This window comes from Salvelinus fontinalis, chromosome 1 (genome assembly GCF_029448725.1).
Source record: "Salvelinus fontinalis isolate EN_2023a chromosome 1, ASM2944872v1, whole genome shotgun sequence".
Lineage (NCBI taxonomy): Eukaryota > Metazoa > Chordata > Actinopteri > Salmoniformes > Salmonidae > Salvelinus > Salvelinus fontinalis.
This window is the reverse complement of record NC_074665.1, coordinates 29,668,686-29,682,864: the sequence shown is the minus strand read 5'-3', so window position 1 is coordinate 29,682,864 and position 14,179 is coordinate 29,668,686. Positions and strand designations below refer to the sequence as shown.

General features: G+C 41.9%; 1 protein-coding gene across 1 annotated transcript in view; it reads right to left on the bottom strand.

Moving 5' to 3' along the window:
* Positions 1-2,115: 2,115 nt before the first annotated feature.
* The window catches only part of LOC129852725 (extracellular tyrosine-protein kinase PKDCC-like), a 39,861-nt gene continuing 27,797 nt past the window's right edge, over positions 2,116-14,179 (bottom strand). The window contains exons 6-7 of the mRNA XM_055918386.1: positions 7,008-7,181; positions 2,116-5,611 (exon numbers count right to left, since the gene is read on the bottom strand). Of these exons, the coding sequence (XP_055774361.1) occupies positions 5,526-5,611; positions 7,008-7,181 (260 nt within the window). The 3' untranslated portion in view covers positions 2,116-5,525. The remainder of the gene's footprint in view (positions 5,612-7,007; positions 7,182-14,179) is intronic.

Sequence of the window (14,179 nt, the reverse complement as noted above, 5' to 3'; positions counted from 1 at the left end):
TTTCTAGTGAGGGTGATCAGGCGTCACCAGGAAGTAAGAACAGGGGTCAGTCAGCCCTACTAAGTGAGTGTTTTCCTGTACCTCAGACATTATTTGGACGAAATACTGTAACTTGGAATGGATACCCCCTTTATATGTCAAGTTTGCATCCAATACGTTGTGCATAGGATATGAAAAATGATGAATATATTTGTGTTAAGATAGGAATGTGATTTTAGAAGTCATACGAGATAATTATATCCGTTCACAGTAACTAGCCACACCCTGAGTGAGGTCAGAAAAGTGTGTCAGTGTGATGGAACCGCTCTTTTCGACCAGAGTGCTTCAAATGACTGGCTAAGAATTAACATATCAGACCAGAAAGATGTTAAACCGTGGTCCACACGTTTGAATTGGTTGAAACTCTCAACCTCAACACAAGGTGAAGAAAATGACCTTACCAGACCAGGATATTGCCAGTCTGCAGCTAAATTGGTTTGGAACTTTGACTATCTACCCGAGGAAGAGGAGAAAACTCCCCTCTCAGACAATCACTGGTACGGCTAAGAAGCTGTTCTTAGGAAACAGCCCATTGGAGACTGGACAACTAAGAAGAAGGACATTGTGATCTCTGGTGGACAATCAAAGCATATACAAGTAGCCCACAGGAAAGGCTCACCAAACCAACATTCTTCCGAAGGAGGGCTCGTTCCGTTCATTGCTTCTTATTCCAAACGGGCGGCGGTTCGTGTGCAAGTTATATGATTAATGTGAGGACAGTCCAAGAATGTATCCACTATAAATGTCCCTTTCTTTTCTCCACCCCCTCTCCATATGTGTAACAAGCCGTCCTATCTTGTCAGTCTATTAGGGACATTTGTCTCATGTAAGTTTGTGTGTATTCTGTGTTATTATTTAGTTAGCTAGTAAATAAATAATTAAACCAATTTGTGTAGTACTGAATAATGCTCAAGGCTGGGGTTTTTGCGGATCCAAGAAGGTTGCGACCATTCAGATTATGAGACTGATATGAGATAATGATTAATAACTGACTGTTATCGATATATAACTTATATATCTAGTTTAATTCGGGAGATGGCAACTCGTTAAACAACTTCTTCCGTGGTGCCCCAAATCCTAATGAGTTAATTGTTACATGATTAATTTGAGTAACAATTAAACATTATATATTTAATCCACTAACTTTCATCAGATTAATGAAAGTAAAGTCACGACAAAAGTGTTTGTACAATATGATTGGTGCGATGTCGCTGAAGCCAATACTCAAGTTACGTCTCAACCTGCTGCACTTAATATAGTAATAGTAGTTTATTTACATTTAGGCCATACTTGGCAGCTAAAAGCTGAATTGCAGTACAGAGTTAAACCAAATTAAAAATAATATTACATTGCTTAAATGTAAAACAAACAAGCATCAAGTCTATATCTTCAGAGCGTGAAAGTGTTTGGTGAAGGCATCTACCAGTATTCTGCTAGCAGTCTACTTCGATGGTAGCCAAGTTGTATGGTAGGGACAAGGTTGGTGATGATAATGGTGGTGGTGATGTAGTTGGCTCACTGGAGTTGTCCCCAGACGTTGTTTTCATCAGTCCTCAGCTCTCTGTAGCTACTGGACGACTCCTCCCCCAGCGACGTGTAGTACCCACTTGGGTGATGCTTCTTCTGCTGTCTCTTCTGGAGCTTAAAGTTCACCACACATACATCCAATGTATAAAGTAATCCAATAAGGGAGCCCTCTTCCGTCTCCACACTGCAGTCCTCACACTTTGGATGGTGAAACAAGAAGCTGTGTCAAGAATGTGTCTTTTGAATGCAAACAGGCAGCTGGCTAGCTAACAAGCTAAATAACAAATCTGGCTAAGCAAACCAAACAAATCAATCGTATCCAATCATTTCTGCAACTCGCATGAGCAAGACAAGTAGACATTTTGGATCAAAATGTTGAATTAGCAATAATTTAAAAAAAAGATTTCAAATAACAAAACAAATAAACTAAAATCAAGTAAATATGTACAATATTTACAGGAGCTCTCAACATATGCTGTATTTGCAGCATCATGGCAACCAAAATAAAAACATTTTACTGTAACTCAAATAAACACACACACAGATGTCTCACTTGCCACAAGGTTTTATTTTTTCATATAAAAATAGCCATCTCATCGTTATCTTCAAAAAGTAACAATGAACAATGGATACAAAGTGATAATGCTTTTGTAGAATTCACTTTTGATTCATTCTTTTCACAAGGAGTGCTTTCACTGAAAGCGATGTCTCTTTGATACTGTCTGTTGAAGGTTAATGTCACATTTCCTTAGGAAATGAGAATAGAGCAAGCTCACTTCCTGCTTTGGTCGCTCTAAACCCAGGGTCATATTCATTAGAGCAAACCGTAGCAAAGTTTCTGCAATGTAAAACAAAAATGAGTTTTTATTGGACAAGTTTGGGTAGGTCCTCCCTGTTTTAGTCAATTGTCTTTCGTTTGGTACCTAATGAATACGACCCAGGAGTGGCACACACTCTCAATAAATACACCATAAAATACACCATAAAAATGTACCCTCCCAAGGAGGTCTCTACACTACATTACATTTGGTCAACATGCAAAATCAACAATGACACAATATTCCAAATGAGTCCTTGATTTGTCGATATGAGAACAATTTCTTCATCTCCGTCAACATTGGATTGAAAAATAATATTTTATTTGATAACTCAGTTGTAACAATCATCTGTGTTATAAGCGCAGATTCTTCGTTCACTAAGATTTGGAATCAATCACACTTTCTGAGATGCTTATTGAAAGCATAGAGGAACCCTGTTTGAAAAGAGAAAGTGCTGTGGGTCTAATACAAAGGAAAGGAAACAGAGAAAGAGAGACAGGTGAGGGGATAAGGGAGGAGGGAGAAGGTCTGAGTAACACTCAGCATTAGATCATCTAAAAATAAGGGCTCAGGCTGAAACATCAGTCCTTTGCCAATACCTTTGTTTCCATCTGGAAAAAAAGCCTGAACATTGTATGAAGACGTACTATTTAAAAAAAAATCTTGAGGTAAACCCCTTATTTTTGGAAAATGTTTGTCCCGGTGAGTACCTTTCCTCACGTTCGATGGTTGGCTGAAGGTTTGTATAGAGGCTGGCTTGAAACCTTCACAGACAATGATAAAACATGCTACAGTACCATAAGGAGATCCTTTTGACCAGACTCCATGTGAAGGTACAAAAGTATGTGGACAGCCTTCAAATTAGTGTATTCGGCTATTTCAGCCACACCCGTTGCCGACAGGTGTATAAAATTGAGCACACCGCCATGCAATCTCCATAGACAAACATTCACAGTAGAATGGCCCGTACTGAAGAGTTCAGTGACTTTCAACGTGGCACCGTCATAGGATGCCATCTTTCCATCAAGTCAGTTTATCAAATTTCTGTCCTGCTAGAACTGCCATGGATTACTATAAGTGCTGTTATTGTGAAGTAGAAACGTCTAGGAGTACCAACAACTCAGCCGCGAAGTGGTAGGCCACACAAGCTCACAGAGCGGGAACGTCGAGTGCTGAAGAGCGCACGCATAGCGCATAAAAATGGTGTCCTCGGTGGCAACACTCACTACCGAGTTCCAAACTGCCTCTGGAAGCAACATCAGCACAGGAACTGCTCATTGGGAGCTTCATGAAATGGGTTTCCATGGCTGAGCAGCAGCATGCATGCCTAAGATCACCATGCCCAATGCCAAGCGTCGGCTGGAGTGGTGTAAAGCTCGCCGTCATTGGACTCTGGAGCAGTGGAAACACATTCTGTAGTGATGAATTACGCTACACCATCTGGCAGCTCCGATGGATGAATCTGAGTTTGGTGGATGCCAGGAGAACGCTACCTGCCCGAATGCATAGTGCCAACTGTAAAGTTTGGTGGATGAGGAATAATGGTTTGGGGTTGTTTTTCATGGTCCGGGCTTGGCCCCATAAGCCGGATGTACACAGATGTAGCTGTCCCAGACAAGTTGTTGAGATCGGAGACTAAATCCTCATCCCTACAAAGGGGCGCGCGGCAGTCACCGATGCTCGTTTAATGTGAATGGGTCAGAGATGCAATTTGAGGGCTACTGATCTCGTCTTTGAGCAGTCCCAGACGTCCCCATATTCTCAAACATGTTTCATTTTATTGGCACACAATCTGAAATGCTCTTGTTGTGTGAGATGTGCAATGAAATGTTTTGAGAACGGTGACGAGCAATAACCGACGAGAGCACGCCACAGAAGAAGCCAGTGAGATGATGACGTTGTTTAGCGTCACCCATAATGTGTAGACTCTCGAGAAGGTGTGATGAGAGAAGGTGTGCCTTTAATCAAAGCGTCAAATCGTTACAGCTCTGAAGTTCTAAAGCAATGCTATTGAATTCAAAATGTTGGCTAGATATTTCAACTCTGTATGGCGAGCGTGAAAAGATTCGATGCTGCTTAGGGCCACAGCTCGTTGTAGCTACATTAAATCTAATCTCATCATCACATCATTGTTTTCGCGAGACAATGTGGTATCAATAATCCTCAAGACCAAGTGAGGAATCTTACAGTGTGTGACCCACATCTGTGCCACATCATTTTGTGTGCGCACCACTACGTTGGCAAGACAAAAAGAAAATTACAGGAAAGATGTTTGTTTAATGTGAGAGGTTTAGCGATGTTAGGATTTTGAAAGTCGTGTAGTGTACACCCGGCTTTAGTTCCAGTGATTGGAAATGGTAACGCTACAGTATACAATGACATTCGAGACGATTCTGTGCTTCTAACTTTGTGGCAAAAGTTTGGGGAAGGCCCTTTCCTGTTTCAGCATGACAATGTCCCTGTGCACAAAGCGTGGTCCATACAGAAATTATTTGTCGAGATTGGTGTGGAAGAACTTGATTGGCCTGCACAGAGCCCTGACCTCAACCCCATCGAACACCTTTGGGATGAATTGGAAGGCCAACTGCGAGCCAGGACTAATCGCCTAACATCAGTGCCCGACCTCACTAATACTCTTGTGGCTGAATGGAAGCAAGTCTCCGCAGCAATGTTCCAACATCTAGTGGGAAGCCTTCCCAGAAGAGTGGAGGCTGTTGTAGCAGCAAAGGGGGACCAACTCCATATTAATACCCATGATTTTGATGAGCAGGTGTCCACATACTTTTGTTTCGGGGGCACAGGAGGGAAATCTCAGGCGTTCACTGTCACCCTTCTTAGCTAGGAAGGTAACCCCACTATACCCTGAGCTATAGCCTTGCACAACCCAGCATTTTCCTTCGGAGAACACATATGAAGAGCAATATTGTAAAATTGTTCTCCAAGTGATATTATTGCACTTCAGCGTGAGCTGGTGTGGGCTTCTCTATGTCCCGTGGAGGGCGTTGTCTAGGATCCATCTTCAACTCCCTCTGTCCGACCCATCCAATGGGGTGACTCACTAAGCCGTGAGGGCAAGCCCCATGAGCAGGTTAGCCAATCAGAGCGAGGTTTGGCAGTTAAGTCTCCTCCCCCTCCATTGATTCAGCTGCCCACTCTGACGTAGGTGACCCGTCCCTTGGCAGAGCTCAGACTGGCAGTGCCCGTCTTGAAGAATACAAGCTGGTGACCTGGGGACAAAGAAGAAGAATAAAAAATGTGAAGAAAAAGTGGAAAAGTAGGAGAGACCGTAAGAAGAAGACATTGTGTTGAATCAAATCAAATTTATTTATATAGCCCTTCGTACATAAGCTGATATCTCAAAGTGCTGTACAGAAACCCAGCCTAAAACCCCAAACAGCAAGCAATGCAGGTGTAGAAGTTAAATGAGCTGAATGTACCCTAGCAAATGCGTACCTTCTACAATGTTAATTGCATGAATGCCATGACAATCGTACAATGCCAGAAATGGCAATTATTTTTGGAAAGAGACTGAAAAGAAAGAACTGCGGTGTGTAGAGGAGGTAGAGACAGAGAGAGATACTGTATGATGGGGGAGAGGGGGACGAAGAGGGAAGAGAAGGAATATGAAAGTGCTGTGGGTCTAGACGTGCCTGGTTCAATAAATAGTGATTGCCAAGCTGATGTGCTCCCCTCAGACTAAGCTCTAATGAAGTGTGTGTGTGTGTGCCACCTACTAGAAAGGAGGGGTTAGTGATGAGAGACGACACTACTGAAGGCCCTGCCTCTGTTTGATCAGAGAGACGTCTGACAACGCTGGGTACTTTACCTCCCACATGCACACAAAAACACACACACACACACACAGGGTACTTTATGGACAAAACAAACAGACACAGATACACACAGGCAGCCACACGAATGCAACCCACACATTGTCTTCAACCATACAACGATAACACTGTAGCGTGAACAAATATTCACTTGCTGTTGGCTGGGCTCCCCGCTTGTGCCATCAAACCCCTGCAACGTATCCAGGATTCTGCAGCCCTCCTGGTTTTTAACCTTCCCAAGTTCTCTCATGTCAACCCGCTCCTCCGAACACTCCATTGGCTTCCAGTCGAAGCTCGCATCCACTACAAGACCATGGTGCTAAACCTACGGAGCAGCAAGAGGAACTGCCCTCCCTACCTTCAGGCTAACCCTACACCCTACACCCCAACCCAAAAACTGTTCTGCCACCTCAGGTCTCTTGGCCCTCCCACCCCTACGGGAGTGCAGCTCCCGCTCAGCCCAGTCCAAGCTCTTCTCTGTCCTGGCACCCCAATGGTGGAACCAGCTTCCACCTGAAGCAAGGACAGAGTCCCTGCACATCTTCCGAAATCCCCCTCCCCTTCCTCCTCCTTACAACCCCCCACCCCCACAAAAAATATAAATATATATATAATAATAATAATTATCCCTTCTAGCTCTGACTACTGGTAGCTATGTTATTAAGGAAAACTGTACTTTCTATTCCTGTAATATGTGGTTGTCCCACCTAGCTATCTTAAGATGAATGCACTAAATTTAAGTGGCTCTGGATAAGTGTCTGCTAAATGACTGAAATGTAAATTTAACTCTTACCTGTCCAGGTGGTCTGATTGGTCAGTACAAATGCTTGGCACTGGGCGTGGCTCTCACACACACCAATAGCCTCTGTGATGCTGAAGACTGATAGCAGACATCCATCGTGCTGATAGGATGGCCAGCAGCGGTAGTTCTCCTCATGAATAGAGGCATCCACCACATGCTTATAGTCTGGAGAAGACAAGGAGAGAAGTAATTTAGTCAGCAAGGAAGGGTGTGTGTGTTTGCGCGTGTGTGTGCGAGCATGCATGTGTGCGTGTGTGTGTGTGTGCATATTTGTCACTGGCTGGGGGAGATGCACTGAGGCTCCTGCACACATGTAATGAGGTAGCTCATTGTGTGAGGGAAAGGGAAATATCTAGTCAGTTGTACAACTGAATGCCTTCAATAGAAATGTGTCTTCTGCATTTAACCCTTTGACTAGGGTGGGTTATCTAGGTTGTTTTATGTCTAGGTTGGCCTGGTATGGGTTCCCAATCAGAGGCAGCTGTTTATCCTTGTCTCTGATTGGGGATCATATATAGGCAGCCATTTCCCCACAGTTTTTTTGTGGGATCTTGTTTTGAGTCAGTGCATGTGGCACCTCCAGTACTGCACGGTCGTTGTTGGTTCCTTGTTTTGTTTTTTAAGTTTCACAAAATAAAAGATGTGGAACTCAGAGCACGCTGCGCCTTGGTCCGTTTATTCTACAAACGACCGTGACAGAATCAGAGAATACTTTACCTATCACTCCTAAATCTTAAATGGGACCCCCCCCCAAACTTCTCCCTCCAACAATTTTTATACTTTGAAATAAAAGGTGATTCATAAAAAAAATTGATTGCATTTGAGTGTAAGCAGTTGCAATTTAAATGTACATTTACCATGCCAATAATTATTATATCAAATTACAGAGTGAATGACAAAATGCTCAACATTGTTTTAACCAGATTCAGGGTTCCCCTAAGGATCCACTAACATAATGAGTGTGTTCGACGGACATTTAATAAAAGCAAAACCGAAATAGAAAAATACAAAATAAATAAAATTAAATAAATTCGCTTTGCCAAGGCTCATATCAAAATACTGCTTCTAGCCAATAGCTGCATGTTGTAGAATAGAATAGTCTGTTTTGTGTCCCGGGTTTTATGCTCAGTAGAGCAAGCCTTATTTCTCAGTGTTCTCAAGTGGAACAATAACTCCATAGATATACTGTACAACCACAGTACGTTACTGATTAAGTCTGACCAGACATGGTTAGCTGGATCTGATGTGGAAAATAGAATCTTGAGTGCATGGCTACCCAACTTAGTTGCAACTAACAATATACAAGTATCAATAAGTCGTTTGAATGGTCCGACTTTTGAATTTCAACAATGTTTATGATAATGTGCAGTATCATGTATATAACACAGGCATGCTCTTGATTTAAGTGGGCTAGGGTCATGTGGGGTTTTGGTTGGTGAGTAGCATGATTGATGTGTGGCAATTGTCATTTTCATGTATAATTAACAAAAATATAAACTCAACATGCAACATTTTCAAAGTTACAGTTCATATAAGAATATCAGTCAATTTAAATAAATGAATTAGCCACTAAAACTATGGATTTCACAAGATTGGGAATACAGATATGCATCTGTTGGTCACAGATACCTGTTGGTCACTCTACCTTTCTGGCCGGTGTCAGAAAGGTAGAGGCCTGGATCACAAAACCAGTCAGTATCTGGTGTGACCACCATCTGCCTCATGCTGCGCGACACATCTCCTTTGCATAGTGTTGATCAGGCTGTTAATTGTGGCCTGTGGAATGTTGTCCCACTCCTCTTCAATGGATGTGCGAAGTTGCTGGATATTGAGGGGAACTGGAACACGATCCAGAGCATTCCAAACATGCTCAATTGGTGACATGTCAGGTGAGTATACAGGCCATGGAAGAACTGGGACATTTTCAGCTTCCATTGTGTACAGATCCTTGCCTGCCCATATCATAACCACACTACCAGAATGGGGCAAACCGCTCGCCCACACAACACCATACACATTGTCTGCTGTTGTGAGGCCGGTTGGAGATTCTGCCAAATTCTCTAAAAGGACATTGGAGGCGGTTTATGGTAGAGGAATGAACAGTCAATTATCTGGAAGCAACTCTGGTGGGCGTTCCTGCAGTCAGCATGCCAATTGCACACTTCCTCAAAACTTGAGACATCTGTGGCATTGTGTTGTGTGACAAAACTGCACATTTTAGAGTAGCCTAAAACAAGGTGCACCTGTGTAATGATCATACTGTTAAATCAGCTTCTTGATGTGCCACACCTGTCAGGTGGATGGTTTATCTTGGCAAAGGAGAAATGCTCACTAACAGGGATGTAAATACATTTGTAGACAACATTTGAGAGAAATAAACTTTTTGTGCTTATGGAACATTTCTGTAACGGGCTTCCTCCTTCTCTTCATCCGAAGAGGAGTAGCAAGGATTAGACCAAAATGCAGCGGTGTGATACGACATGATGTTTAATAAACAAAACAGAAAACACGACGAACACTTTGAATAATACAAAACAAAAAAACAACGTAGACAGACCTGAACGGCGAACTTACATGAAACACGAAGAACGCATGAACAGGAAAACTGACTACATAAAACGAACGAATAAACAACACCGAAACAGTCCCGTGTGGCGTAACATACACAGACACTGACACAGGAGACAACCACCCACAAACAAACAGTGTGAAAACACCTACCTTAATATGGCTCTCAATCAGAGGAAATGAAAACCACCTGCCTCTTATTGAGAGCCATATCAGGTCACCCTTATACCAACATAGAAACACATAACATAGACTACCCACCCAAACTCACGCCCTGACCGTCAAACACATACAAAATAACAGAAAACCGGTCAGGAACGTGACAATTTCTGAGATATTTTATTTCAGCCCATGAAAAATGGGACCAACACTTTACATGTTGCATTTATATTTTTGTTCAGATTTGTTCTATGCTACTTTCTCTAGAGGTAAGAAACATTACTGACTATGATTACAATTACTGGCTATTGTAGTGCTGATCTTTGTATGCTAATAGTGAGGCTTTCACGGGTTCATCGCAAATGGCTGTGATTACGCTGTGGTTCTGATGACTAGAAACTACACTCAACAAGGTCCAGTCAGCAAGATGGCTCTGTGTGTGTCTTTCATCCCAAATGTGCTTACTTGTACAGTACCACACCTACTCATTCAATGTTTTTTCTTTATTTTCACTATTTTCTACATTGTAAAATAATAGTGAAGACATCAAAACTACGAAATAACACATATGGAATCATGTAGTAACCTAAAAAAAGTGTTTTTATATGAGATTCTTCAAAGTAGCCACCCTTTGCCTTGATGACAGCTTTGCACACTCTTGGCATTCTCTCAACCAGCTTCATGAGGAGTGCTTTTCCAACAGTTTTCACATGTGACTCGTTTCAGGAAACTAGGCATATGTCGCGCGTCACTACTTCACAGGAGAGCCATTTGAACAGAATTGCCTTCTCGAAATGGCTTTCATGTGCCTTAATAACAAACTTGTATGCCACCTGTAAATATTAATACAATTGTTAAATTACGAGCCTAGCTGGTTTATCCACAGAAAAAGACAGCAACATGATTGGCTGAAATAATGAGTGGGCTGGACATGCCGAGAGATGAGTTCGGATTGGTCTGCCATGTAGCACGCTTCTGTCTATTTGAGCGTAGTAAAACTGCATAACTGTTGCACTCCACTTTCTGTAGGACCGAGTTTTAAAAATCAGTGGAATTAGACTATGATAGATAAGGAGATGGAGAAAACACTCGTCTCTGGATTACGTCTTCAAACTAAGGGCAACCATAGCATCCGTGACAGAGAGCGAGAAGCGTACATCTAGCGTGCTACATTTTCAGATATTAAACATTTCTAATTTTGTCAAAATAGTTTTCATTTCAAGTTAAAATGTACTGTTAGCTAGCTAGCTAACATTAGCTGACTGGCTCATTAGCTAACGTTACGTGTATGATCTGTGTAGTAATATTATTTGTATATCAGAGCCATTTGCTTTGCTAGTTGTAGCCTAATGTTAGCTAGCTAACATTGAACCTGGTTGGTTATCTACCTGCTGATTCATGTAGGGTAGTAACATCATGAGTTGGGATTATGGTTCATTGTTTAGCTAGCTAGCTACATGTCTTTACAAAAGACTCTATTATGCAAGTATCCATTTCAATAGAATGTTCATGATGTCACTGCGACAGCTGTTGATAGATGTAGCTGCTAAATTCGCTCTGGCTATCTACTCGTCTACACGTCTGAGTGTGCCAGAGTGCAGAATATCTGACACATTTATGAATGCTCAACACCCATTGAATATGGCCGGTGTCAGTAAACGTTGTCAAAAAAGTGTAAATTGTTACCAACAGCACAGTTGCAGTCACCAACGCTCTGGATAACATAAAAACAGCCTAACCAGCTCTGCTAGGGCGAGTAAATTGGTCAGTGAGCTGTTCTCTCATTTGTCTCTGGAAGTAGCTAGCCAACGTTAGCCTGTTAGCTTGGGTGCTTGACTGCTGTTGTTATGACAGAACGCTAGGATCAACCCTTAAAGAGATGGGTGGGGTTAAAGCTTAAGAGGGTGTGAACGATGCTGAATGGATGTAGACAAAGAAGAACTCTCCAGTAGGTGTACCAACATATTCAAAGGCCATTTTCTCAAAAGTGAGGTTACAAGTTTATCAACTTTCAAAGCAGAATTACTTTCCCATTGTTCCTCACCTGTAGTGTATGATATACCATTTTCTAGCTCTGAGTCTATACTTTTATCCAATGTAAAAAACAAAATTTCAAATGTTGCTTTATAAGACTGAATCGAGCCGGTCAGTCACATATGCTGAGCACTTGTTGGATGCTTTTACTTCACTCTGTGGTCCAACTCATCCCAAACCATCTCAATTGGGTTGAGGTCGGGGGATTGTTGATGCCAGGTCATCTGATGCAGCACTCCATCACTCTCCTGCTTGGTCAACTAGCCCTTTTACACAGCCTGGAGGTGTGTTTTGGGTCCCTATCCTGTTGAAAAACAAATGATAGTCCCACTAAACACAAACCAGATGGGATGGAGTATTGCTGCAGAATGCTGTGGTAGCCATGCTGGTTAAGTGTGCCTTTAATTTTAAATAAATCACAGACAGTGTCACCAGCAAAGCACCCCCACACCATCACTCCTCCATGCTTCACGGTGGGAACCACACATGCGGAGATCATCCGTTCACCTACTCCGCGTCTCACAAAGACAAGGAGGTTGAAAGCAAAAATTTTAAATTTGGACTCATTGGACCAAAGGACGGACTTCCAACAGTCTAATGAATATTGCTCATGTTTCTTGGCCCAAGCAAGTCTCTTCCTATTATTGGTGTCCTTTAGTAGTGGTTTCTTTGTAGCAATTCGACCATGAAGACCTGATTCACGCAGTCTCCTCTGAACAGTTGATGTTGAAACGTATCTCTTACTTGAACTCTGTGAAGGATTTATTTGGGCTGCAATCTGAGGCTGGTAACTCTAATGAACTTATCCTCTGCAGCAGAGGTAACTCTGGGTCTTCCATTGCTGTGGCGGTCCTCATGAGAGCCAGTTTCATCATAGCGCTTGATGGTTTTGACTGCACTTGAAGAAACTTTCAAAGTTCTTGGAATTTTCCGGATTGACTGACCTTCATGTCTTAAAGTGTGATAGACTGTCGTTTCTCTTTGCTTATTTGAGCAGTTCTTGCCAAAATATGGACTTGGTCTTTTACCAAATAGGGCTATCTTCTGTATACCACCCCTACCTTATCATAACACAACTGATTGGCTCAAATGCATTAAGAAGGAAAGAAATTCCACAAATTAACTTTGAACAATGCACACCTGTTCATTGAAATGCATTCCAGGTGACTACCTCATGAAGCTGGTTGAGAGAATGCCAAGTGTGTGCAAAGCTGTCATCAACGCAAAGGGTGGCTACTTTGAAGAATCTCAAATATAAAATATATTTTGATTTGTTTAACACTTTTTTAGATACTACATGATTCCATATGTATTATTTAATAGATTTGAAGTCTTCACTATTATTCTACAATGTAGAACATAGTAAAAATAAAGAAAAACCCTTGAGTAGATGTTTCCAAACTTTTGACTAGTACTGTATTTGCATGATAATGAGCATTTGTGTCCCGATTTAGGAAACTAGGCGTATGTCGCAAGTCACGACTTCACAGGAGAGCCGTTTGAAAGTAAAAATGTGTTTTTTTGCAGAAATGCCTTCTCGAACATGTGAACTTTCATGTGCCTTAATAACAAACTTATAAGCCATCTGTAAATATGAATAAAATTGTTAAATTATGAGCCTTGTTGGTTAAGCCAAAGAAAAAGTCAGCAACCTTCCAACTAGCCATGATTGGCTGAGAATGAGTGGGCTGGACATGCAGAGAAAGAAGTTCGGGATTGGTCTGCCATATTGAAGGAGTCTGTCTAATTGAGCACGTCAGTCTGTGTGGGTAATAAGTGTTGCTGTGGTTCATTGTTTACCTAGCTAGCTAGCTATATGTTTTAAGCTAAAGTGTACTGTAAGCTAGCTAGCTAACGTTAGCTGGCTGGCTCCCTAGCAGACATTATTATTCATTTCCCAGAGCTGTTTGCTTTTCTAGTTAGAGCCTAATGTTAGGCAGTGTTGGCACTTTGTTAATTGTTGTTTAACTAGCTAAAGTTAGCTGGCTGGCTCGTTAGCTAACAGTACGTGACGTGTGTACAACACCTGTTGAATATGGCCAGTGTCAGTAAACGTCTGCAAAAAAAGCACAATAAAATTACTGCCAACAGAGCTGGTTAGGCTGTTTTCCTGTTATCCAGAGGTAAACAAATAAATCGGCCAGAGCGTCGTGTGCGCTCCGAGAGCGAAACAAGACGTGTGGGGCTAAAGCTTAAGAGGGTGTGAACAATGCCGAATGGGTGTAGACAAAGAAGAGCTCTTCACTAGATACCAAAACATTCAAAGGCGATTTTCTCAAAAGTGAGTTTACAAGTTGATCAACTTTCAAAGCAGAATGACTTTCCCATTGTTCCTCAAATGCAGTGTATGATATACCATTATGTAGCTCTGAGTCTCTACATTTAACCAATGTAAAAAACAC